Raw genomic sequence first — 23,698 nt, 5'->3', positions numbered from 1 at the left:
TCAATGGGGCCACCGAAAATAGCCGAGCTATTTCCGTCTGCCCCATAGAAATGAATGGGACCAGGGGCCGCGTGGGCGTGGTGCGCTCCCATTCACTTGTATGGGAGCAGCACTTGGTAGTGGACGGACCCCAGGTTTCCAGCCACCACTCTCCCCGCTCCTTTCTCCTAGCGATATGCCCCCATTGTATGTGATGGGAATACCCCATTAATAAATTTGCATCACAAAGAACCCAAATTCTCCCCTGCTACACTACAGAACCATCAGCAGTATACGGATTATGACGCCCAGGTCACAAGCTGGCATAAAGCAGTCCCTGTCAGCTGAGGAGGACATGTACATGATTGAACTCCCTGTGCCAACTATTTGCTTGCAATGGTAAATTGACTTCTCTAATAATACATAAGTATAAGCTAATGACAGCTTATGGAATTTATTCTTGCCAATGTTCACCAAAGATGTCTATCTAGAATAACCTTCTAAGACACAGCTTACCATAGTAGTCAGTAGTAAATCATCATGCTCAGTTTTTGTGCTACCCAGTCCTAGAATGAAAAAGAGATAGAGTTATGGAGAATTAATCTTTATTTTATTAAGGTCAAGATTTACCTATGATGCATGAGCACCTCAAAATGGTAATTTTATTGGTCCCAGCCTGTAACAATATCTGTTTAAAGTCTCCTAAAAGTAGCATAGCTTTCAGGGAAACACAAGTACAGAGACAATCATAACCAAAAGCCAAGTGCTAAAACACGGAGAACCCGAAATGGAAAACAGGGAATAGGTCACCGGGTCAAGGGTCTTGGAAAGTGAAGTAAGCTACCTGAATGGCTATGCTGACAGGTTGGGAAAGTTTAACAAAGGTGACCAGATGCACCAAAACTCCTCATACTTACCATATATACAATATTTTTCTGGTAAACTAGTATTTTTTTTGCTGTTATCAGTGAGATTAGTTTTGTCTGGAATGGGGAATCTGGTCAATGTCTTAAGACAACTCAGGGGTTTCAGGAAAGTTAAGATTCGTAACTATGCAGTTTGGGACTCGTCCACCATTTATGGGTCATATCTCCTTGCCTTAAAAGCCCCTCAAACTTATGGGAGGTACACATAGATAAGAGTTTTCAAGCATCAGTGTGCTTAACCCCTTAAGGACTCAGCCCTATTTCACCTTAAGGACTTGGCCATTTTTTGCAAATCTGACCAGTGTCACTTTAAGTGCTGATAACTTTAAAACGCTTTGACTTATCGAGGCCGTTCTGAGATTGTTTTTTCGTCACATATTGTACTTTATGACACTGCTAAAATTGGGTCAAAAAAGTTAATTTTTTTGCATAAAAAAATACCATATTTACCAAAAAATTTGAAAAATTTGCAAATTTCAAAGTTTCAGTTTCTCTACTTCTGTAATACATAGTAATACCCCCAAAAATTTTGATGACTTTACATTCCCCATATGTCTACTTCATGTTTGTAGCATTTTGGGATTGATATTTTATTTTTTGGGGATGTTATAAGGCTTAGAAGTTGAGAAGCAAATCTTGAAATTTTTCAGAAATTTACAAAAACCAAATTTTTAGGGACCACTACAGCTCTGAAGTCACTTTGCGAGGCTTACATAATAGAAACCGCCCAAAAATGACCCCATTCTATAAACTACACTCCTCAAGGTATTCAAAACTGATTTTACAAGCTTTGTTAACCCTTTAGGTATTGCACAAGAGTTATTGGCAAATGGGGATGAAATTTGAGAATTTCATTTTTTTGCCTAATTTTCAATTTTAACCCATTTTTTCCACTAACAAAGCAAGGGTTAACAGCTAAACAAGACTGTATCTTTATTGCCCTGACTCTGCCGTTTACAGAAACACCCCATATGTGGTCGTAAACTACTGTACGGCCACACAGTAGGGCGTAGAGGGAAAGGTGTGCCGTTTGGTTTCTGGAAGGCTGATTTTGCTGGACTGTTTTTTTGACACCATGTCCCATTTGAAGCCCCCTGATGCACCCCTAGAGTAGAAATTCCATAAAAGTGACCCCATCTAAGAAACTACACCCCTCAAGGTATTCAAAACTGATTTTACAAACTTTGTTAACCCTTTAGGTGTTGCACAAGAGTTATTGGCAAATGGGGATGAAATTTGAGAATTTCATTTTTTTGCCTAATTTTCCATTTTAACCCATTTTTTCCACTAACAAAGCAAGGGTTAACAGCCAAACAAGACTGTATCTTTATTGCCCTAACTCTGCCGTTTACAGAAACACCCCATATGTGGCCGTAAACTACTGTATGGCCACACAGCGGGGCGTAGAGTGAAAGGTGCGCCGTATGGTTTTTGGAAGCCAGATTTTGCTGGACTGTTTTTTTGACACCATGTCCCATTTAAAGCCCCCCTGATGCACCCCTAGAGTAGAAACTCCATAAAAGTGACCCCATCTAAGAAACTACACCCCTCAAGGTATTCAAAACTGATTTTACAAACTTTGTTAACCCTTTAGGTGTTGCACAAGATTTAATGAAAAATAGAGATACAATTTCAAAATTTCACTTTTTTGGCAGATTTTCCATTTTAATATTTTTTTTCCAGTAACAAAGCAAGGGTTAACAGCCAAACAAAACTCATTATTTATGGCCCTGATTCTGTAGTTTACAGAAACACCTAATATGTGTTCGTAAACCGCTGTACGGGCACGCGGCAGGGCGCAGAAGGAAAGAAACGCCATACGGTTTTTGGAAGGCAGGTTTTGCTGGACTGGTTTTTTTGACACCATGTCCCATTTGAAGCCCCCCTGATGCACCCCTAGAGTAGAAACTCCAAAAAAGTGACCCCATTTTAGAAAGTACGGAATAAGGTGGCAGCTTTGTTGGTACTAGTTTAGGGTACATATGATTTTTGGTTGCTCTATATTACACTTTTTGTGCGGCAAGGTAACAAGAAATAGCTTTTTTGGCACTTTTTTTTTTTTTTGTTATTTACAACATTCATCTGACCTTTTTTTTATTTATGTAAGTTTTATACAATAACTTCATTTTTAAAACCAAAAAAAGTTTTAGTGTCTCCATAGTCTAAGAGTTTTCGGGCGATTATCTTGAGTAGGGTCTCATTTTTTGCGGGATGAGATGACGGTTTAATTGGCACTATTTTGGGGTGCATATGACTTTTTGATCGCTTGTTATTACACTTTTTGTGACGTAAGATGACAAAAAATGGCTTTTTTTACACCGTTTTTTTTTTATTTTTTACGGTGGTCACCTGAGGGGTTAGATCATGTGATATTCTTATAGAGCCGGTCGATACGGACGCGGCGATACCTAATATGTATACTTTATTTTTATTTATGTAAGTTTTACACAATGATTTCATTTTTGAAACAAAAAAAATCATGTTTTAGTGTTTCTTTAGTCTGAGAGCCATAGTTTTTTCAGTTTTTGGGCGATTATCTTGGGTAAGGTATGATTTTTGCGGGATGAGATGACGGTTTTATTGGTACTATTTTGGCGTACATGTGACTTTTTTGATCACTTTTATTACCTTTTTTGGGAAGTAAGGTGGGCAAAATTTCAATTTTCTCATAGTTTTTATTTTTTTATTTTTATGGTGTTCACCGTGCGGGGAAAGTAACATGACCGTTTTATAGATCAGGTCGTTACGGACGCGGCGATACCTAATATGTGTAGTGTATTTTATTTTTTTAATTTTTATTCAGTGATGAATGTTTTTTTATCTTAACTTTTTTCACTTTTTTTCACTTTTTTTTTGACCCAGACCCACTTGGTTCTGGAAGATCCAGTGGGTCTGATGTCTGTATAATACAGTACAGTACAATATATATTGTTCTGTACTGTATTTTACTTACACTGAACAGATCTATGCTTTCAGCATAGATCTGTTCAGCACCATGGACAGCAGGACGCCTGAGCAGGCGTCCTGTTGCCATGGGAACCCTCCCCGTCTGCTCAGAACTTCGCAGACGGGGAAGGGTAAGCACAGGGCTGAGGGGGGGCTCTCTCCCTCTCCATCGGGGGGCTGCAAAGGCACAGCAGCCCCCCGATGGAGAGGGAGGGAGCTCCCTGACCGACGACAGTTAACTTTTTCCATACAGCGGTCCGTACGGACCGCGGTATGGAAAGGGTTAGACGGCTGACATCTGCACAGATGTCAGCCGTTTATACCAGGGTGCCAGCAATGTGCTGGCACCCTGGTATAACCACTAGAAGCCAACGATCATTCATGGGGAGGCGGGCGGGGGATCGCGATCCCGCCTGCCGCACCGCCCGCCTCCCGCACCGCCCCCACCGCATGCGACACCCCCCCCCCCCCCCCCCCGCACCACCAGCCGGCATAAAATCGTGCAGGGGTGCAGGGGGGGGGGGGGGGTGAAAAATATTGATTATAGGCACTCAAAAGTTTCTGATCCCCGCGGTCAGGGACCGCGGGCATCAGAAACTGCAAAAAGCGCAGCAAACCGCAGGTCTGAATTGACCTGCGGTTTGCTGCGATCGCCGACACGGGGGGGTCACATGACCCCCCCTGGCGTTGTCACAGGATGCCGGCTGAAGGATTTCAGCCGAAATCCCGTTCCGTTTAACCCCTCGGGCGCCGGAATACTGATTTCAAGTTAGGACGTACCGGTACGCCCTGAGTCCTTAAGGACTCGGGAAATACGGCGTACCGATACGCCCTGCGCCTTAAGGGGTTAAAGACCTCTTCTAGTTCTTTTTCCAAATTTAAGCATATATGTGACCTATAATGTAGATGTTTTAGACTGCTTCACATCTCTGGATGCAAGAAAAATTGCCTTGAGCCGAGGTGGGGGTTTATGTTTGTGTCTTCTCACCACTGTCTTTGGAGGAAGATATCCAGGCTGAAGCCGACTCTGGTCTTCGAGGATTGCTTATATCTGTCTGGGAAGGAGTTCTTATCACGGAGTCAAGAGATGCACTAGCGTTTTCAGTCAAAGGCACAAGACGGTTGGAGGAGAACCCATGTCTCAGTGTCTGGGTCAACTTCAGCTTACGGAAACGATTAGACATCCTGTTCCACCATGACTGAAAAAAAAGGCATCTACATAAATAGCATTCAACAAAAATGTAATTTATTAAAACACATACAGGGGGAATTTATAATGATGGCAATTTTTGAAGTCAGTTTTTCTTCAGTCTGAACTGGCTTACTTGTACCAAATTTATCAAATATTTAAACATGACACTTTTGTCTAGATACGTTATTCCAGTTTTTGCATGCCACCCCCTAGTAGAGTTATATTGCGTCTTTTGTGACTTTTTAAAAGTCATAAATATGGAATGAAACTACTTAACATCGCTAACCATGTGACTTTTTGAATAGTGCTGAGTGAATCGGGTTTGGATTGCTCTATCCGAACACGATTAATCCGAAGCTGAACTCGGCTTACTTAATGAGATTTTGAAACAGTAATTTATATCACTTAAATACACATAACCGAAAACTAACTCCATAGACGCAAGGCGGTCTATTTTCAGGGCCTAAGAGGAGCCCATACATTTTAACGCGCTACGGTTTTCAAAAGAAATCTGGTTTGGATAGAGCAATTCGAACCCGATTCGCTCAAGCTTATTTTTGAAACCAGAATTCTGCAGTGCAGGGCGTGATAAGTTCCCCCCATAGTTAAAACTAAAACCTAAAATGAAACAATAAGAAGATTAAAACATGTAAAATGATCCAATTACATGCTAATCTATGAATTAATGATTCATGCTAGATTACATCAATACTGAGGGGGCGGAGATAGCAGCAGAACCGGATGCACGCACCCGTGTGAGCTCTGCAGAGGATCGACGGTGTGCAGGCATATTAAAGCCATCTTATAGCCCCAACATGGGTAAATCTACAAAGGATAAGGCTAAAGAGACCCCTGGGACCGGCAAAACACTGCCCGGTCAGGGAGATTTGGACCGATTCGTGAGGAAAGCGGGTCCCCAGAGTGTGAGGTGGGCGGACAAGATGGCGCCGAGGGCAGAGACGCCGGAGGCTTCAGACTCTGATGACGGAGACGGCAGTGAAGCGGCTGCTCCTGCTGTTAAAGAGGACTTGCCTGTGTCTGGGGCTTTTATGAGACAGCTGTTAGCGGAGGCGCTTGACCCACTGGTCCTGGAACTTAAAGAACTGAAGCAGGATCTTAAACAGCAAAGCGATCGAGTGGAAGTGCTGGAAAATGCACAAGCGTCCATAGTAGATTTTAGCACTGCAATCTCCCACAATATGGATCAGACACAGGCCCACCTGAACTCTCTGTACAGCCAGATTGAAGATCAGGACAACCGGGGCAGGCGGAACAACCTCAGACTTAGAGGTTTCCCGGAATCCATACAAGCGGACGCCATTATGTCCACACTGGCGGACTTTTTTAAAAGTATAACACAGGGGGGCGAAAACCTGAACTTCACAATAGAGAGAGCTCACAGAGCCCTGCGCCTGCCACCAGGACCATCTGAACCCACAAGAGATATAGTGTGCAAACTGAACAGCTTCCAGACTAAAGAATGCATACTCAAAGCAGCAAGATCTATGCCGCAGGTCTCTTTTGATGGTTCCAATATCCTGATATACCAAGACCTCTCACCGCTGACTCTGAGAAAGAGGAAAGCACTCAAACCGTTGCTGGATATATTGAGAGAACGCGAGGTGACTTACCGCTGGCTGTACCCTTTCGGGTTGCTGATAAATATAGGAAGATCACGGTCAGATCACCAGCAGACCTCAGAAGAATCTACGACAAGCTGGACATCACAGACCTGCAGATAGAGGACTGGAACCCAGTTCAAGAACTCACCCAGCTTTACCATTGGTTACCCCCTGGACGCCGGTGAGCTCTGGACGACCACAGCGTCAGAGGAGAAGATTTGAGAAACGCCGTTCCTGTTGTCCTTCACTTGGAAAAGACTGAGTATAAAATGCACTAGTCTAAAGTTCAATAACATATGTGCCTTATGTTAAATCTATATTGCACTTTGGTTAGAATATTGCCTTTTAACCCCTTTTCCATACCTGTGTTGCATTAGCTGCCTGCCCACCCCTTTAGATCCTCTAGGTGGCAGCCTACGCCCACGATTCTCATAACTACTCATGAGAACCACCAGTTGTTCCTGACAGGAACTATGTTGTTGTTGTTCTTGTTAGACATAGTCGGTACTAATAAGCTACCGATTGCACATATGAAACCTACACATGTTTATGAGAATGCTGTAATAGTGAGGATACGTGCAATTTTTCATACGCCGGTACCTTTTAGTTTTGTTAGTAGCGACAAGATTGATTCTGTAATGTATATGCTAGATCTGCCTTTTTATTTTATTAGCAGAGAATGGGAAATCCTGAGATGTGAATGGCGGTAGTAAAAACATGTTCATTTAATGTGAGAGGGATGAACGCACCTACAAAAAGGGGTCAGATTTGCGGTTTAATGAGGAAGTAAAAAGTAGAAATTTTACTTTTACAAGAGACCCATTTCAGAACGAAGCATGTGCCTGGTTGAGCAGTACACTGGCACTACTCCAGGGGTTTGCTGAAGGCCCAACGATTTTAGGTGGAGACTTGAATGTGGCTGTTTCTCCAGAAGTGGATACTTCCCTCGGGAGATCATCGATTTCACAAGTAGCGTTGAGATCTATCAGGAGAAATATCACCAACGTAGGACTAGTAGATAGTTGGAGGGCCCTTCACCCGGGACAAAAAGATTACACGTACTATTCACCGGCACACAAATCCTACCAAAGGTTAGACTATGTCCTGGTGTCCACCTCACTGCTGCCTTGCTGCACTAAGGTATCAATAGGCTCCATATTACAGGGAGTGCAGAATTATTAGGCAAGTTGTATTTTTGAGGATTAATTTTATTATTGAACAACAACCATGTTCTCAATGAACCCAAAAAACTCATTAATATCAAAGCTGAATATTTTTGGAAGTAGTTTTTAGTTTGTTTTTAGTTTTAGCTATTTTAGGGGGATATCTGTGTGTGCAGGTGACTATTACTGTGCATAATTATTACGCAACTTAACAAAAAACAAATATATACCCATTTCAATTATTTATTTTTACCAGTGAAACCAATATAACATCTCAACATTCACAAATATACATTTCTGACATTCAAAAACAAAACAAAAACAAATCAGTGACCAATATAGCCACCTTTCTTTGCAAGGACACTCAAAAGCCTGCCATCCATGGATTCTGTCAGTGTTTTGATCTGTTCACCATCAACATTGCGTGCAGCAGCAACCACAGCCTCCCAGACACTGTTCAGAGAGGTGTACTGTTTTCCCTCCTTGTAAATCTCACATTTGATGATGGACCACAGGTTCTCAATGGGGTTCAGATCAGGTGAACAAGGAGGCCATGTCATTAGATTTTCTTCTTTTATACCCTTTCTTGCCAGCCACGCTGTGGAGTACTTGGACGCGTGTGATGGAGCATTGTCCTGCATGAAAATCATGTTTTTCTTGAAGGATGCAGACTTCTTCCTGTACCACTGCTTGAAGAAGGTGTCTTCCAGAAACTGGCAGTAGGACTGGGAGTTGAGCTTGACTCCATCCTCAACCCGAAAAGGCCCCACAAGCTCATCTTTGATGATACCAGCCCAAACCAGTACTCCACCTCCACCTTGCTGGCGTCTGAGTCGGACTGGAGCTCTCTGCCCTTTACCAATCCAGCCACGGGCCCATCCATCTGGCCCATCAAGACTCACTCTCATTTCATCAGTCCATAAAACCTTAGAAAAATCAGTCTTGAGATATTTCTTGGCCCAGTCTTGACGTTTCAGCTTGTGTGTCTTGTTCAGTGGTGGTCGTCTTTCAGCCTTTCTTACCTTGGCCATGTCTCTGAGTATTGCACACCTTGTGCTTTTGGGCACTCCAGTGATGTTGCAGCTCTGAAATATGGCCAAACTGGTGGCAAGTGGCATCTTGGCAGCTGCACGCTTGACTTTTCTCAGTTCATGGGCAGTTATTTTGCGCCTTGGATTTTCCACACGCTTCTTGCGACCCTGTTGACTATTTTGAATGAAACGCTTGATTGTTCGATGATCACGCTTCAGAAGCTTTGCAATTTTAAGAGTGCTGCATCCCTCTGCAAGATATCTCACTATTTTTGACTTTTCTGAGCCTGTCAAGTCCTTCTTTTGACCCATTTTGCCAAAGGAAAGGAAGTTGCCTAATAATTATGCACACCTAATATAGGGTGTTGATGTCATTAGACCACACCCCTTCTCATTACAGAGATGCACATCACCTAATATGCTTAATTGGTAGTAGGCTTTCGAGCCTATACAGCTTGGAGTAAGACAACATGCATAAAGAGGATGATGTGGTCAAAATACTCATTTGCCTAATAATTCTGCGCGCAGTGTATTGTCGGATCATGCACCAGTTTTCATGAGTTTCCGTCTGCTCAATATCTCAAAAAGAGAAATGATTTGGAGACTAAATGAAACCCTCCAGTATTTTGCTCTCAATGATTCCCCAGAAATATCACCTGGAACGGTGTGGGAAGCGCATAAGGCAGTGGTGAGGGGACACTTTATCTCTCTTGGCTCATATCTCAAAAAATGTAGAGAGGCGGATATAATTGATCTACAGAGCCAAATAGCGAAGGCGGCATCCTTGCATAAAAAAAAACAGACACCTGATGTACTAGGAAACCTTGACCTTCTTAGATCACAAATGAAAAATCTGCTGAATTCTAAGTCGGCAAAATTATTTTTGTCAGCCAAGTTTAAGTATTATGCCCATGGCGACAAGGCCTCTAAATTTATGCTGTCTCAATTGAAAAAACGTAAAGCCCACTCATATATCCAAAAAATTCAGCCTTCCCCGACACAAACGGTCTACCAAACTGAGCAAATAGCGACATGTTTCACAGAGTACTACACTAAACTATATAATTTAAGTAAGGGGATACCCACCGCTGAAAGCCATGCTAAACTCTTAGACATGAAGAATTGGCTATCAAAACTTATATTACCCAAACTAAAGAAAGAGCAATCACAGATGCTGTCCCGCCCGTTCGACATTGTTGAACTAAAGAAAGCTCTTAAAGATTCACCCTTACACAAAAGCACAGGCCCGGACGGATTGCCGATGAAATATTATGACATCCCTTTTACCCAGGTTCTTACTGGTATGTAATTCACTATGGGAAGGTAAACCCTTGCATCCACACATGTTAGCAGCCCAAATAACAATTATCCCTAAGGAAGGGAAAGATCCCTCATTATGCGCCAGTTATAGACCAATATCCTTGCTCAATACGGACCTGAAACTACTACGGTAGCTAAGATGCTTGCATCTCGCCTCCAGTTGCTATTACCCCAGTTGATCCATATTGAGCAAGTTGGTTTTGTTGGAGGTCGTGAGGGGAGAATGAATATAAGTCGCCTGATCAATATTATTCACCACGCCAACTCTACTTCCACTCCATTAGTTCTTCTCGGCACGGATGCCGAGAAGGCTTTTGATAGAGTGAATTGGTCTTTTATGTGTGCTGCACTGAAGGCCTTTGGCATACCGGGTAGCTTTATAACGGCAGTAATGGCTATGTACGGTAACCCAAGCGCAAGAGTCCTGGTGAATAACACACTTTCCCCCCCTTTCACAATTAGTAATGGTACTAGACAGGGCTGTCCCCTCTCCCAGCTCCTTTTCATTCTGTCGGTAGAGCCATTATTACAAGCTGTGCGGCAGGATCAAATGATCCAGGGAGTGACCATAAAAGGGAAAACCCATTCTCTTGCTGCGTTTGCAGATGACCTCCTCTTCATTATCACGAATCCCATCGAAGCTTTCCCAGCGATCCATACCCTGGTGGTGGTCAACCTCTCCAAGTCGCAAGTCTTGAATGTTTCGCTAGATACACAAACACAATCCCAGTTAGAACAGAGTACCCCTTTCGCCTGGTCTACTAGTAGTATTCCTTTCCTGGGTGTGAATATCACTTCCCGCTATTCAGACTTGTACGCAGAAAATTTTAAAAATATTCCACGCAATGTTAAGGACCTTATGACATCATGGCATCTGCCGTTTACCTCCTGGTTTGGCCGAAGAACTTTAATCAAATCGATGGTACTCCCGAAGGTGCTCTACTATTTACAAGCACTGCCAATTGGTGTACCTAGAGCTTTCTTCCTACAGCTAAAGGGGATACTGACACGCTTCCTCTGGAGTAGTGCCAGACCTAGACTGCCCTACAGCCAAGTGACTAAGCCCCAGAAATTAGGTGGTCTAGGTGTACCAGACTTTCTCCTCTATTACAAATCAATCCAGGGCTTAAGAGTTTTAGAATGGATACGTAATCCGCCAGAGAGGCTAGATGTGGGGTTAGAGCAGGATTTAACGGGAATCCCATTGCGATCCCTAGCGTTACTCTCGAGCTATAGACAGGAGACCATGAGACAGATAACCAACCCTCTTACACTCAATACCCTCCAGGTTTGGTTCGCGGGTGTGTCAAAGAAACTGATATCAGAGCAAATCACGCCTTTATTACAGGTTAGAGATGTTTTGTGGGATTCCACCCCAGAGTTTAGGTCAACGCTAGGTGAGGGGCCTAAGGCGAATTCTACCCCGGTACATGATATCATCTGTACCCACCATGAGGAAGAGAATGCTGCTTTAGAATATCATCAACTAGGGAATCTATCCCATTTTCAGTATGCACACATTTTGAAAGCCACCTCAGGAACATTGTTTCAGTGCCAAACCGCACCCACCCAGTTCGAACAGATGGCCCTAAGACGGAATAAACCTAAAAAAAAAAAAAAAAAATCTCCAAAATCTACGCCTCCCTACTTGAAACAGCCCAAATAATTACTCCCCCTTTCATTAAGAGCTAAAATGTTTGGGTAAAAAAAAAAAAATGGTTTGGGTAAAAGTTATAGCGTTTACAAACTATGGTACAAAAATGTGAATTTCCGCTTTTTGAAGCAGCTCTGACTTTCTAAGCACCTGTCATGTTTCCTGAGGTTCTACAATGCCCAGACAGTAGAAAAACCCCACAAATAACCCCATTTCGGAAAGTAGACACCCTAAGGTATTCGCTGATGGGCATAGTGAGTTCATAGAACTTTTTATTTTTTGTCACAAGTTAGCGGAAAATGAGGATTTATTATTATTATTTTTTACTTACAAAGTCTCATATTCCACTAACTTGTGACAAAAAATAATAAAAGTTCCATGAACTCACTATGCCCATCACGAAATACCTGGGGGTGTCTTCTTTCCAAAATGGGGTCACTTGTGGGGTAGTTATACTGCCCTGGCATTTTAGGGGCCCGAATGCGTGAGAAGTAGTTTGAAATCAAAATGTGTAAAAAATGCCCTGTGAAATCCGAAAGGTGCTCTTTGGAATGTGGGCCCCTTTGCCCACCTAGGCTACAATAAAGTGTCACACATCTGGTATAGCTGTACTCAGGAGAAGTTGGGCAATGTGTTTTGGGGTATCATTTTACATATACCCATGCTGGGTGAGATAAATATCTCGGTCAAATGCCAACTTTGTATAATAAAATGGGAAAAGTTGTCTTTTGCTGAGATATTTCTCTCACCCAGCATGGGTGTATGTAAAAAGACACCTCAAAACACATTGCCCAACTTCTTCTGAGTACGGCGATACCAGATGTGTGACACTTTTTTGCAGCCTAGGTGGGCAAAGGGGCCCACATTCAAAAGAGCACCTTTCGGATTTCACAGGGCATTTTTTACACATTTTGATTTCAAACTACTTCTCAAGCATTCGTGCCCCTAAAATGCCAGGGCAGTATAACTACCCCACAAGTGACCCCATTTTGGAAAGAAGACACCCCAAGGTATTTCATGATGGGCATAGTGAGTTCATGGAAGTTTTTATTTTTTGTCACAAGTTAGTGGACTATGAGACTTTGTAAGAAAAAAAATATATATCATTTTCCGCTAACTTGTGACAAAAAATAAAAAATTCGAGGAACTCGCCATGCCCCTCACGGAATACCTTGGGGTGTCTTCTTTCCAAAATGGGGTCACTTGTGGGGTAGTTATACTGCCCTGGCCTTTTAGGGGCCCTAATGTCTGAGAAGAAGTTTGAGATCAAAATCTGTAAAAAATGCACAGTGAAATCCGAAAGGTGCTCTTTGGAATGTTGGCCCATTTGCCCACCTAGGCTGCAAAAAAAGTGTCACACATCTGGTATCGCCGTACTCAGAAGAAGTAGGGCAATGTGTTTTGGGGTGTCTTTTTACATATACCCATGCTGGGTGAGAGAAATATCTCGGCAAAAAACAACTTTTCCCATTTTTTTTTTATACAAAGTTGGCATTTGACAAAGATAGTCATCTCACCCAGCATGGGTATATGTAAAATGACACCCCAAAACACATTCCCCAACTTCTCCTGAGTACGGCGATACCACATGTGTGACACTTTTTTGCAGCCTAGATGCGCAAAGGGGCCCAAATTCCTTTTAGGAGGGCATTTTTAGACATTTGGATCCCAGACTTCTTCTCACGCTTTAGGGCCCCTAAAATGCCAGGGCAGTATAAATACCCCACATGTGACCCCATTTTGGAAAGAAGACACCCCAAGGTATTCAATGAGGGGCATGGCGAGTTCAAGTTAGCGGAAATTGATTTTTTTTTGTTTCTTCTCACAAAGTCTCCCTTTCCGCTAACTTGGGACAAAAATTTCAATCTTTCATGGACTCAATATGCCCCTCAGCGAATACCTTGGGGTGTCTTCTTTCCAAAATGGTGTCATTTGTGGGGTGTTTGTACTGCCCTGGCATTTGAGGGTCTCCGCAATCATTACATGTATGGCCAGCATTAGGAGTTTCTGCTATTCTCCTTATATTGAGCATACGGGTAATGAGATTTTTTTTTTCCGTTCAGCCTCTGGGCTGAAAGAAAAAATGAACGGCACAGATTTCTTCATCCGCATCGATCAATGTGGATGAAAAAATCTCTGCCAAAAAAAAAAAAAGGAGGGGAAAGGCGTCTGCCAGGACATAGGAGCTCCGCCCAACATCCATACCCACTTAGCCCGTATGCCCTGGCAAACCAGATTTCTCCATTCACATCAATCGATGTGAATGAATAAATAATTGCCGGGATTTTTATTTTTATTTTTTTAGAAACAAAGTGTTTGCCAAAGTATATGAACACCGCCGCCTCCTCAGCTCAAATCCCTCGGCAAACGTATCTTTTACTGCAGAGGAGAAATCTCGTCTTGCAGCGCTGCATACACCGACTTTTGTGTAATCTGACAGCAGCGTAATGCTTCTGTCAGAATGCACATCAGTGCTGCAGCTAATCGATCGGTTGGTCCACCTGGAAGGTAAAAAAAAAAAAAAAAAAAAAGAAAAAACCAGGCCGCAACGCAATAACATATAAACTTTATTTAACTTTTTGAACAGAACGTTAACTTTTTTGCTTACCGGTGATTTTTAATTTTTTTTTACTTTATAGGACAAACCTCTCCTTCCCCATGGGACAATGTGCAAAGCGCAAATCGCCCAAAGATGTGGCGAAGTACATTATGCACTTTGTCCCAGGTGAAAGGAGAGGTTTGCAGCAGCTGTGAGTGTAAGGGCCCTAATAGCCCTGTGTGCCTGTCCTGTGAGATGCAATCCCTATGCTAAGTGTACCTGTGTGTGGTACTTCCGGAAACACTCCCCTAAGCATAGGGCAGGGTGGTCAGGGCAGTCAGGACAGAAATAGTGGGTGTCACGCCTTATTCCACTCCTGCTTTTTCGGGGTGACGGTTGGGTTGAAGTACCAGCAACGACATTGGGGAAATGTCGCTCGTGTAGACGGCTCACTACACTGTTTTAAAATTGTTTTTATTGTTTTCCGACATGAAATAAACAACCAACATAAAGGTCAGCAATAATTCCAGTTTCCTTTTTTTTTTTTTTTAAATATACACATACCCTGCGTATACAGTCTACAAGTATATTCATATAGTTGTCCCTATCGAAGAATAACATGCTCATTGTTTTCCAGATGTTACCAGCAAAGAAAACACCTCTGATCATCTTAATCTAAAAGGTATATGAGTATCCACTATATAATTAAATGGACTGACCCTAAACACAATAAAACAAAACAGAAACGAAAGCATAGGTTGGGGGAGGGGGGGGGGGGGGACAAGTAGCTTTGTAAAGCACAGAATTCCATCGAGGCCGGCGTAAAGTGTAATGTCTCCTACTGACTCCAACCAGGAGCAACAGTATGGGTGTTCACAACCGAATGAGACCCTTTCAAAGGAAAGCAGCTCAAAAGGAGGAGGCCCACCCTCGCAAACAATACCTCTCACAGTAAATACTCAAATCCCAGAAAAATTCCTAAATGTTTTCCATGGATTCCAAACCATTTCGAATTGCATAGGGGTACGAGCATCCCAGTGTGCAATTTGTTCTAGACGATATAGTTGGTCGCATTTGAGGATCCAATTTTGAATAGTTGGTGGGTTTGGTTGTTTCCATGCTATTGCCACCATAAGTCTAGCTGCTGCTAATAATGTGTTACACAACAAACGTCTAATTTTGGGGCCCCTGATTTCTCCCAAAACTCCTAAAAGGCAAATTTTCGGGGAAATAAGTACTTTCAAGCTACAAATCTCAGATATAAGTTTGCAGATCTCTTGCCAGTAAGAAGTTATCTTGTTACACTCCCACCAAATATGGGTATGCGTACCTATTTCTAGGTTACATCTCCAGCACATAGGGCTACACTCAGGAAACATGCGGTGAAGCCTTTGAGGTGTATAATACCATCTTGTTAAAACTTTATAGCTGTTCTCTTGCAGCTTAACGCACCTGGACACCTTAAGAAACGCTCTGAGTGCATGTTTTACTTCTAAAGGGGATAATTGAATCTCCAGCTCTGTTGACCATTGCTGAATAAATATAGGGGAATCTGAACCTTGTTTGGAAAGTAGTATTTCATATAGTTGTGAGATTTTCCCTTTTGGTTCCTTTAATTGTAATGCTAATTTTTCAAACGGAGTGTGAGTTGTAATCGACGGGAGCGTTGTTAAGTGTTTTTTTAGCTGTTGGAGTAAATAGGCCAGATGAAAAGTGGAAAGATTAGTTAGCGCCGGAAGAGAACGTAAATCTTCATATGTAAGAACATCTTCTTCTTTGCATAGGTTTAAAATGGGTGTTGTAATAGATTTCGTTCTAACCGGCAGAGTGTCTAGAAACTGTATAGGTGCTTGAAATAATATATCTCTTACTTGCATTAGTGTCAGATAATTTGGGGCTAATGTTGTAAGCCATTTAGATTCTGACCATATCTTTATTGAATATAGAGTTATGGAGCTAGCTGTCTTCAAAACCTTTCTAGCCATTGTACCATCCATAAACAACAAAGAGCGCAAGGGGATGTTAGCCATGCCGGCTTCAGTTGAAGGATCTAAGCGTTTAGAATAACTTCTCAACCATTCCAAACAACGCATGCATATCACTGCTTTGTGGTATAGATAAACATCTGGCACCCCCATTCCTCCTTTAGTTGACCTTTGCTTGACCTGTTTAAAAGGTATCCTAGCCTTTTTTTTACCCCATAAAAATTTCAAAAGGATGCTTTGGATTTTCTTAAAGAAGGCCCTGGGAATTGGAATAGGTAATGCCTGAATGTAATACAAAACCGTTGGCATGAGAATAGATTTAATCAAAGTTCTACGGCCGAACCAGGAAACAAATGGGATATCCCATGAACTTATGAGATCTTCTATACGTTTCGAAAGGGTGTGGAAGTTCTCATGATATAACCGGGAAAAACTAGAGGTCAACTTAATTCCTAAAAAGGTGATATGGTCAGTTGACCAATGAAAAGCCGCAGCATCTTTTATCCTGGCCATAGTCGTCACCGGTAAAGAGACGATTAAGATTGTAGACTTAGATAAATTCACTAAGAAATTAGACAATTCAAAGAAGTCGTGAAGTAATGATTCAATCTCTTTAAAGGCCGTTTCAGGATTAGTAATGAACAGCAACACATCATCCGCAAAAGCTGCGGTCTGATGGTTCTCTGTACCAATTCTAATACCTTTAATTGCGGTATTGATCCGAAATGCTTGCATGAGGGTTTCTATCACCAACACAAAGAGCAATGGGGAGAGAGGGCAACCCTGTCTCGTCCCATTTGATATACTGAATGATGGAGACAGTGTGCCATTCACCAGAACGCGCGCCGTTAGTTTTTGATACATTGCCATTACGCTCATAATAAAAGAATCTGGGATTCCGAATTTGATCAGGGCTTGGGTCATGAATAGCCAATCCACTCTGTCAAACGCCTTTTCTGCGTCCATGCTGAGAATTGCTAGTGGGGTTTTTGAATGTTGAGCCCATTGCATTAGTTGGGTAACCCTAATAATATTATTTTTACCCTCCCTACCTGGTATGAAACCAACTTGCTCCGCAGATATAAGATCTGGCAAGTATATTTTTAATCTTTTTGCTAACATCTTAGCATACAATTTAAGATCATTGTTCAGGAGTGAGATAGGTCTATAGTTCGCACAGAGTGAATGGTCTTTATTAGGTTTGGGAATAATGGTAATTTGCGCTGCAAGCATCTCACTGGTGAATGACCCGGCCTCTCTCGCCCCATTGCAAACCTTGAGAAAGCGTGGCAGAAGTATGTTCTGAAAAATGGTATAATAAACGATTGGGAGGCCGTCAGGACCTGGGCTCTTGTGAAGTGGGGAGTTTTTTAGAGCAGTTTTAAGCTCTGACATAGTGAATGGAGAGTTTAGAGTGGCAGTTTGCTCAGGTTTTAATTTGGGTAGATTTAATGTGTCTAGCCACTTTTGTATGAGTTGGGTCTTAGATGATAATTGTGAAGGGGACAAAGTGTCATGCAAGTTGTACAATTGACTGTAAAACTTACAAAACTGATCCGCGATAAGATTTGTTTTATGAATGATCTGATCCTCTCTTGTTTTAATACATGAAATAAACGCAGCCAATTTCCTTTTTTTAGTCTGGGCCATTAAAACCTTTGAAGCTTTATTACCGTGGGCATAGTATTTATATTGATTAGCCAAAAATAGCTTAGCTGTATTATTATTCAATATGTTTTTTAGTCGGCTCACTACACTGGTGGATGGGGCCACGGAACCTCCTGGATACAGGAGGTTCTCGATGATCTCTTCCTGAAATTTGAGGAAGGATCCTGTTCTCCAAGCCTTACTGTAGGCAATGGGCCCCTATACAGAGGAAGGGGGGAGTACACTTATTTAAAATATAGCTTTTAATATATTCTAGGATTAACAAAGTAAAAAGGACTCACTAAACAATATAGACATACATACACGGATAGGACCAACTTAATGGTGCCCAGCTGGTACAGATAAAAAATTCTGCTCCGTCGGTGAAGACGCGAACAGTCTTACCAGACCCTTAGTAGATAGTAGGTGAGGTTCCTTGATGACAGGAGGCAGGAGACACTGGGTGTATGCCGGGCAGGATGAAGGTGCTTCTGCTGTGTAGTCGGGTAGATCAGACAGTAGGAAGGGTCCTATATATCCCTATCAAGGTGAAAGGGGCTATTATGCTACTACCTGTCTACACAGAGCACTCGCCTTGGAAAAGGCGACCCCGTCCGGTGGCCTGTCCCTATAGTGGACCTGTACCCTAAAACTACAGAGAATTTTACCAGTGATGGATGAATGATGATACTTCCAGTGGTCTCCCGACGTGGCACGTTTCTGTCCGTGACTTCTTCAGGGGAACGACTGCAGGAGGTAACAGTGTAGCCGTAGGTATCTGACCTTAGGCTAATTTGACACTGGGGAAAAGAACAGGCTGTAAAGGCCTGTGTTCTGCTGAACCCAGGGTGGGATGCAGATTCTGCTTGACCCAGGGTGGGATGCAGAGTGGCGCAGGAGGGGTAGTCCTGTGCAGGACGGTCTGGGGGATATAGTAATCCCAAACACATGAAACCCTTGTGGTTGGGGGTAACGGTATAGTAGACCAGCCGCAATTGTGTGCCTCAATAGTAAGTTTAAATGACCGCGCTCCATCTCCGTCGCCCCTCCCTCCCAGTGACGCCATCGACACGCGACGCCATCCAGGAGCGCCGCCGTCCGCCTGGTCACGTGACCCAAGCACCAGGAAAACCTGAGGAGAGTCACCACACACAGGGCAGAGGGCGGACGCAGCCAGTGACGCCACAAGCCGGCAACACCACGTGGGAAGGGCGGGATTGCGGCAGGGGGTGGGCGGAAGTAGTAATCACTCAGCCAATGTTTAGATGGTCTGGTGATCACATGGGACGCAAAGTGTATGCGTCTCCTTGGTAACATAGTAAATAGAAATAAAGCCTAGAGACGGCTAGTGGCATTTAATGCAGAGTTGACTGGTGCAGAACGGGATGCAGATGATGCTAGAGATCTTGCTAGCTGGGCCACATGAAATCAGATATATGTATGTGGGTGCGCTTGTATAGTGGACTGGGGTGCCATGTAATATCAACCAGGGATCCCTGTAAAAGTACACTACACGGCGCAGCCCCAATACGGCATGGATTGCAGTCAATTAATAACTGCACCACCCCCAGAGGAATATAACTTGTCCGCAGTCATTTTTCACCTAGTATTACACACTCAACATGGCTACGGTCCACCGTAGTGGGCAGTCACAGATGCGGCAGGTGGGTTGCCTGCAAACACATCCTGACCACTAAAACCTTCACTAGCTCGGTCACGGGCAAGACGTATTCCATTCCACACTTCATTAACTGCAAATCCAGGGGTGTGATATACCGCATCCTATGTGAGTGTGGTTTGGAATACGTCGGCAAAACCATAAGGGAATTTCGGAGGAGGATTGGTGAGTACATAGGGGATGTCACACATAAGAGGGACACCCCTGTGTCCAAACATGTGCACACCAATCATAATGGCAAGGCCCGGTTAAAGTTCATGGGCATTGACCTTGTGAAACCCCCACCAAGAGGGGGGGACTGGGACAAGAGCCTACTCCAACGTGAAGCACGCTGGATTTTTAATCTGAAAACAGCAGCACCAGGCGGCATGAACGAAAGGCTAAACTATGCCTGCTTCCTTTGAAAAATGACACTTCGTATCCATCATAAAGCCTGGTTTATAAATATAATTGTGCTTTTCCCTCATGGTCCCCTGGGGAGGTGTGCTGCACTTGTGCATGCACTGATGGTTACGCCCTCTAAATCGCTGGTGCACATTACAGTGCACGTACATATAGTGCAGAGCCTTCCCCTCGCCCCCCCTGCATTTCCGCATATATATGTCTGAGTTCGAATATATACATGTGCCGCTCTTAGCACAATTCCTCTGGGGGTGGTGCAGTTATTAATTGACTGCAATCCATGCCGTATTGGGGTTGCGCCGTGTAGTGTACTTTTACAGGGATCCCTGGTTGATATTACATGGCACCCCTGTCCACTATACAAGCGCACCCACATACATATATCTGATTTCATGTGGCCCAGCTAGCAAGATCTCTAGCATTATCTGCATCCCGTTCTGCACCAGTCAACTCTGCATTAAATGCCACTAGCCGTCTCTAGGCTGTATTTCTATTTACTATGTTACCAAGGAGACACATACAGTACACTTTGCGTCCCATGTGATCACCAGACCATCTAAACATTGGCTGAGTGATCACTACTTCCGCCCACCCCCTGCCGCAATCCCGCCCTTCCCACGTGGTGTTGCCGGCGTGTGGCGTCACTGGCTGCGTCCGCCCTCTGCCCTGTGTGGGGTGACTCTCCTCAGGTTTTCCTGGTGCTTGGGTCACGTGACCGGGCGGACGGCGGCGCTCCTGGATGGCGTCGCGTGTCGATGGCGTCACTGGGAGGGAGGGGCGACGGAGATGGAGCGCGGTCATTTAAACTCACTATTGAGGCACACAATTACGGCTGGTCTACTATACCGTTACCCCCAACCACAAGGGTTTCATGTGTTTGGGATTACTATATCCCCCAGACCGTCCTGCACAGGACTACCCCTCCTGCGCCACTCTGCATCCCACCCTGGGTCAAGCAGAATCTGCATCCCACCCTGGGTTCAGCAGAACACAGGCCTTTACAGCCTGTTCTTTTCCCCAGTGTCAAATTAGCCTAAGGTCAGATACCTACGGCTACACTGTTACCTCCTGCAGTCGTTCCCCTGAAGAAGTCACGGACAGAAACGTGCCACGTCGGGAGACCACTGGAAGTATCATCATTCATCCATCACTGGTAAAATTCTCTGTAGTTTTAGGGTACAGGTCCACTATAGGGACAGGCTACCGGACGGGGTCGCCTTTTCCAAGGCGAGTGCTCTGTGTAGACAGGTAGTAGCATAATAGCCCCTTTCACCTTGATAGGGATATATAGGACCCTTCCTACTGTCTGATCTACCCGACTACACAGCAGAAGCACCTTCATCCCGCCCGGCATACACCCAGTGTCTCCTGCCTCCTGTCATCAAGGAACCTCACCTACTATCTACTAAGGGTCTGGTAAGACTGTTCGCGTCTTTACAGACGGAGCAGAATTTTTTATCTGTACCAGCTGGGCACCATTAAGTTGGTCTTTGTATGTCTATATTGTTTAGTGAGTCCTTTTTACTTTGTTAATCCTAGAATATATTAAAAGCTATATTTTAAATAAGTATACTCCCCCCTTCCTCTGTATAGGGGCCCATTGCCTGCTTGTCGCTTCGGAGTGTTTTCAAAGCCTGAATTATATCAGTGCTCTAATCAATCTTTGCTCAGCCTTACTGTAGAGAACAAAACCTTCTTATACCAGCGTCTGGTGCGTCGGGAAACTAAATAAGGAAACAACATCTGGTCATTGAAGTCCACCCCTCCCATGTGAAGGTTATAGTCGTGGACTGAGAGGGGCTTTTCAATGACACTGGTTGCCCGTTCAATTTGTATTGTCGTGTCTGCGTGAATGGAGGAGAGCATGTAAACGTCACGCTTGTCTCTCCATTTCACCGCGAGCAGTTCTTCATTACACAAGGCAGCCCTCTCCCCCCTTGCAAGACGGGTTGTAACGAGCCGTTGGGGAATACCCCGGCAACTAGGTCGCGCGGTGCCACAGCAGTCAATCTGTTCTAGGAACAAATGCCTGAAGAGGGACACACTTGTGTAAAAATTGTCCACATAAAGATGGTACCCCTTGCCAAATAAGGGTGACACCAAGTCCCAGACTGTCTTCCCACTGCTCCCCAGGTAGTCAGGGCAACTGACCGTCTCCAGGGTCTGATCTTTACCCTCATAGATCCGAAATTTGTGGGTATAGCCTGTGGCCCTTTCACAGAGCTTATACAAGGGACTCGTCTACGCAGATGTTTTGCTCAGGGGTATAAAAATCTGCAAATTTCTGGTTGAAGTGGTCTATGAGGGGCCGAATTTTGTGGAGCCAGTCAAAAGCTGGGTGGCCTCTGGGACGGAAGGTGGTGTTGTCGCTAAAGTGCAGGAAACGCAGGATTGTCTCAAATCGTGTCCTGGACAAAGCAGCAGAGAACATGGGCATGTGATGAATTGGGTTCGGGGACCAATATGACCGCAATTCATGCTTTTTGGTTAGACCCATGTTGAGGAGAAGGCCCAGAAAATTTTTAATTTCGGAAACTTGGACTGGTTTCCACCGGAAAGGCTGGGCATAAAAGCTTCCCGGGTTGACGGCTATAAATTGAGTGGCATACCGATTTGTTTCTGCCACGACTAAGTCCAAGAGCTCCGCAGTCAAGAACAGCTCAAAAAATCCCAGTGCCGAACCGATCTGAGCTGTCTCAACCCGAACTCCAGGCTGGGCGGTGAAAGGGGGAACTACAGGTGCGGCTGAAGTTGGGGACTGCCAATCAGGGTTTGCCAGCACCTCAGGGACTCTACGGGCCTGTCTGTGCGGTGGTTGCGACGGGGTAACTATTGCACATGCCACCGTACCAGCTTCAACTGCCTTTCTGGTGCTCGCCACTTCACCATGTTGTACGGCAGTGCTGGTCCTAGGTCCAGGATGGGCTGCGCTGCTGGTGTATGCCTCACCACGTAATCCGACAGCGCCAGCCCCACTCTGCTGCCCTTGAAGCGGATCCTGCGCAACCTGTGGTCTAGCGACACGGGGCCGGGTATGCCTGGTGCTATCAGGGAACTCAACCTCCTCGTCCGAACTTTGGGTCAGACTGCCACTGCTTTCTACAGGTTCATATTCGGACCCGCTAGATTCGTCAGATGAGGGTTCCCATTCCTCATCCGACTGGGTCAGAAGCCTGTAAGCCTCTTCAGAAGAATACCCCCTGTTTGACATTTGGACTAAATTTAGGAGTATTCCCTGAGACTACCCAAGAAAAAAAGCAAGCCTGTCTTACAAATGGGAGGCTAGCGAAGTACCGGAGGCCGCTGCGATTGATAAAAAATATCAAAACTGATTTTTTTTTATCGCCGCAGCGCTTGTAAAGTGATTGTGCAGTGATCAAAAAAATAATAATTTTTTGTCACTGCGGCGGGGCGGGCGTGGGTGAACGCACGTGTGGGGGCGACCGATCAGGCCTGATCGGGCAAACACTGCGTTTTGGGTGGAGGGCGAGCTAAGGTGACACTAATACTATTATAGATCTGACTGTGATTAGTTTTGATCACTTACAGATACTATAAAAGTACAAAAGCTGATTAGCGATACGCTAATCAGCGAATCAGTGACTGCGGTGCGG

The 23,698-nt window shown here is 44.1% G+C and overlaps 1 protein-coding gene across 2 annotated transcripts in view; it reads right to left on the bottom strand.

The window, feature by feature from the left end:
• ANKS6 (ankyrin repeat and sterile alpha motif domain containing 6) overlaps nucleotides 1–23,698 on the bottom strand; it is a 180,458-nt gene that overhangs the window by 63,878 nt on the left and 92,882 nt on the right. For both annotated transcript variants that reach the window (XM_040432916.1, XM_040432917.1), the window contains exons 7-8: nucleotides 4,840–5,050; nucleotides 496–545 (exon numbers count right to left, since the gene is read on the bottom strand). In XM_040432916.1, the coding sequence (XP_040288850.1) occupies nucleotides 496–545; nucleotides 4,840–5,050 (261 nt within the window). The remainder of the gene's footprint in view (nucleotides 1–495; nucleotides 546–4,839; nucleotides 5,051–23,698) is intronic.

Source organism: Bufo bufo, chromosome 5 (genome assembly GCF_905171765.1).
Source record: "Bufo bufo chromosome 5, aBufBuf1.1, whole genome shotgun sequence".
NCBI classification, from domain to species: Eukaryota; Metazoa; Chordata; class Amphibia; order Anura; family Bufonidae; genus Bufo; species Bufo bufo.
This window is presented reverse-complemented; position numbering and strand designations above follow the sequence as displayed.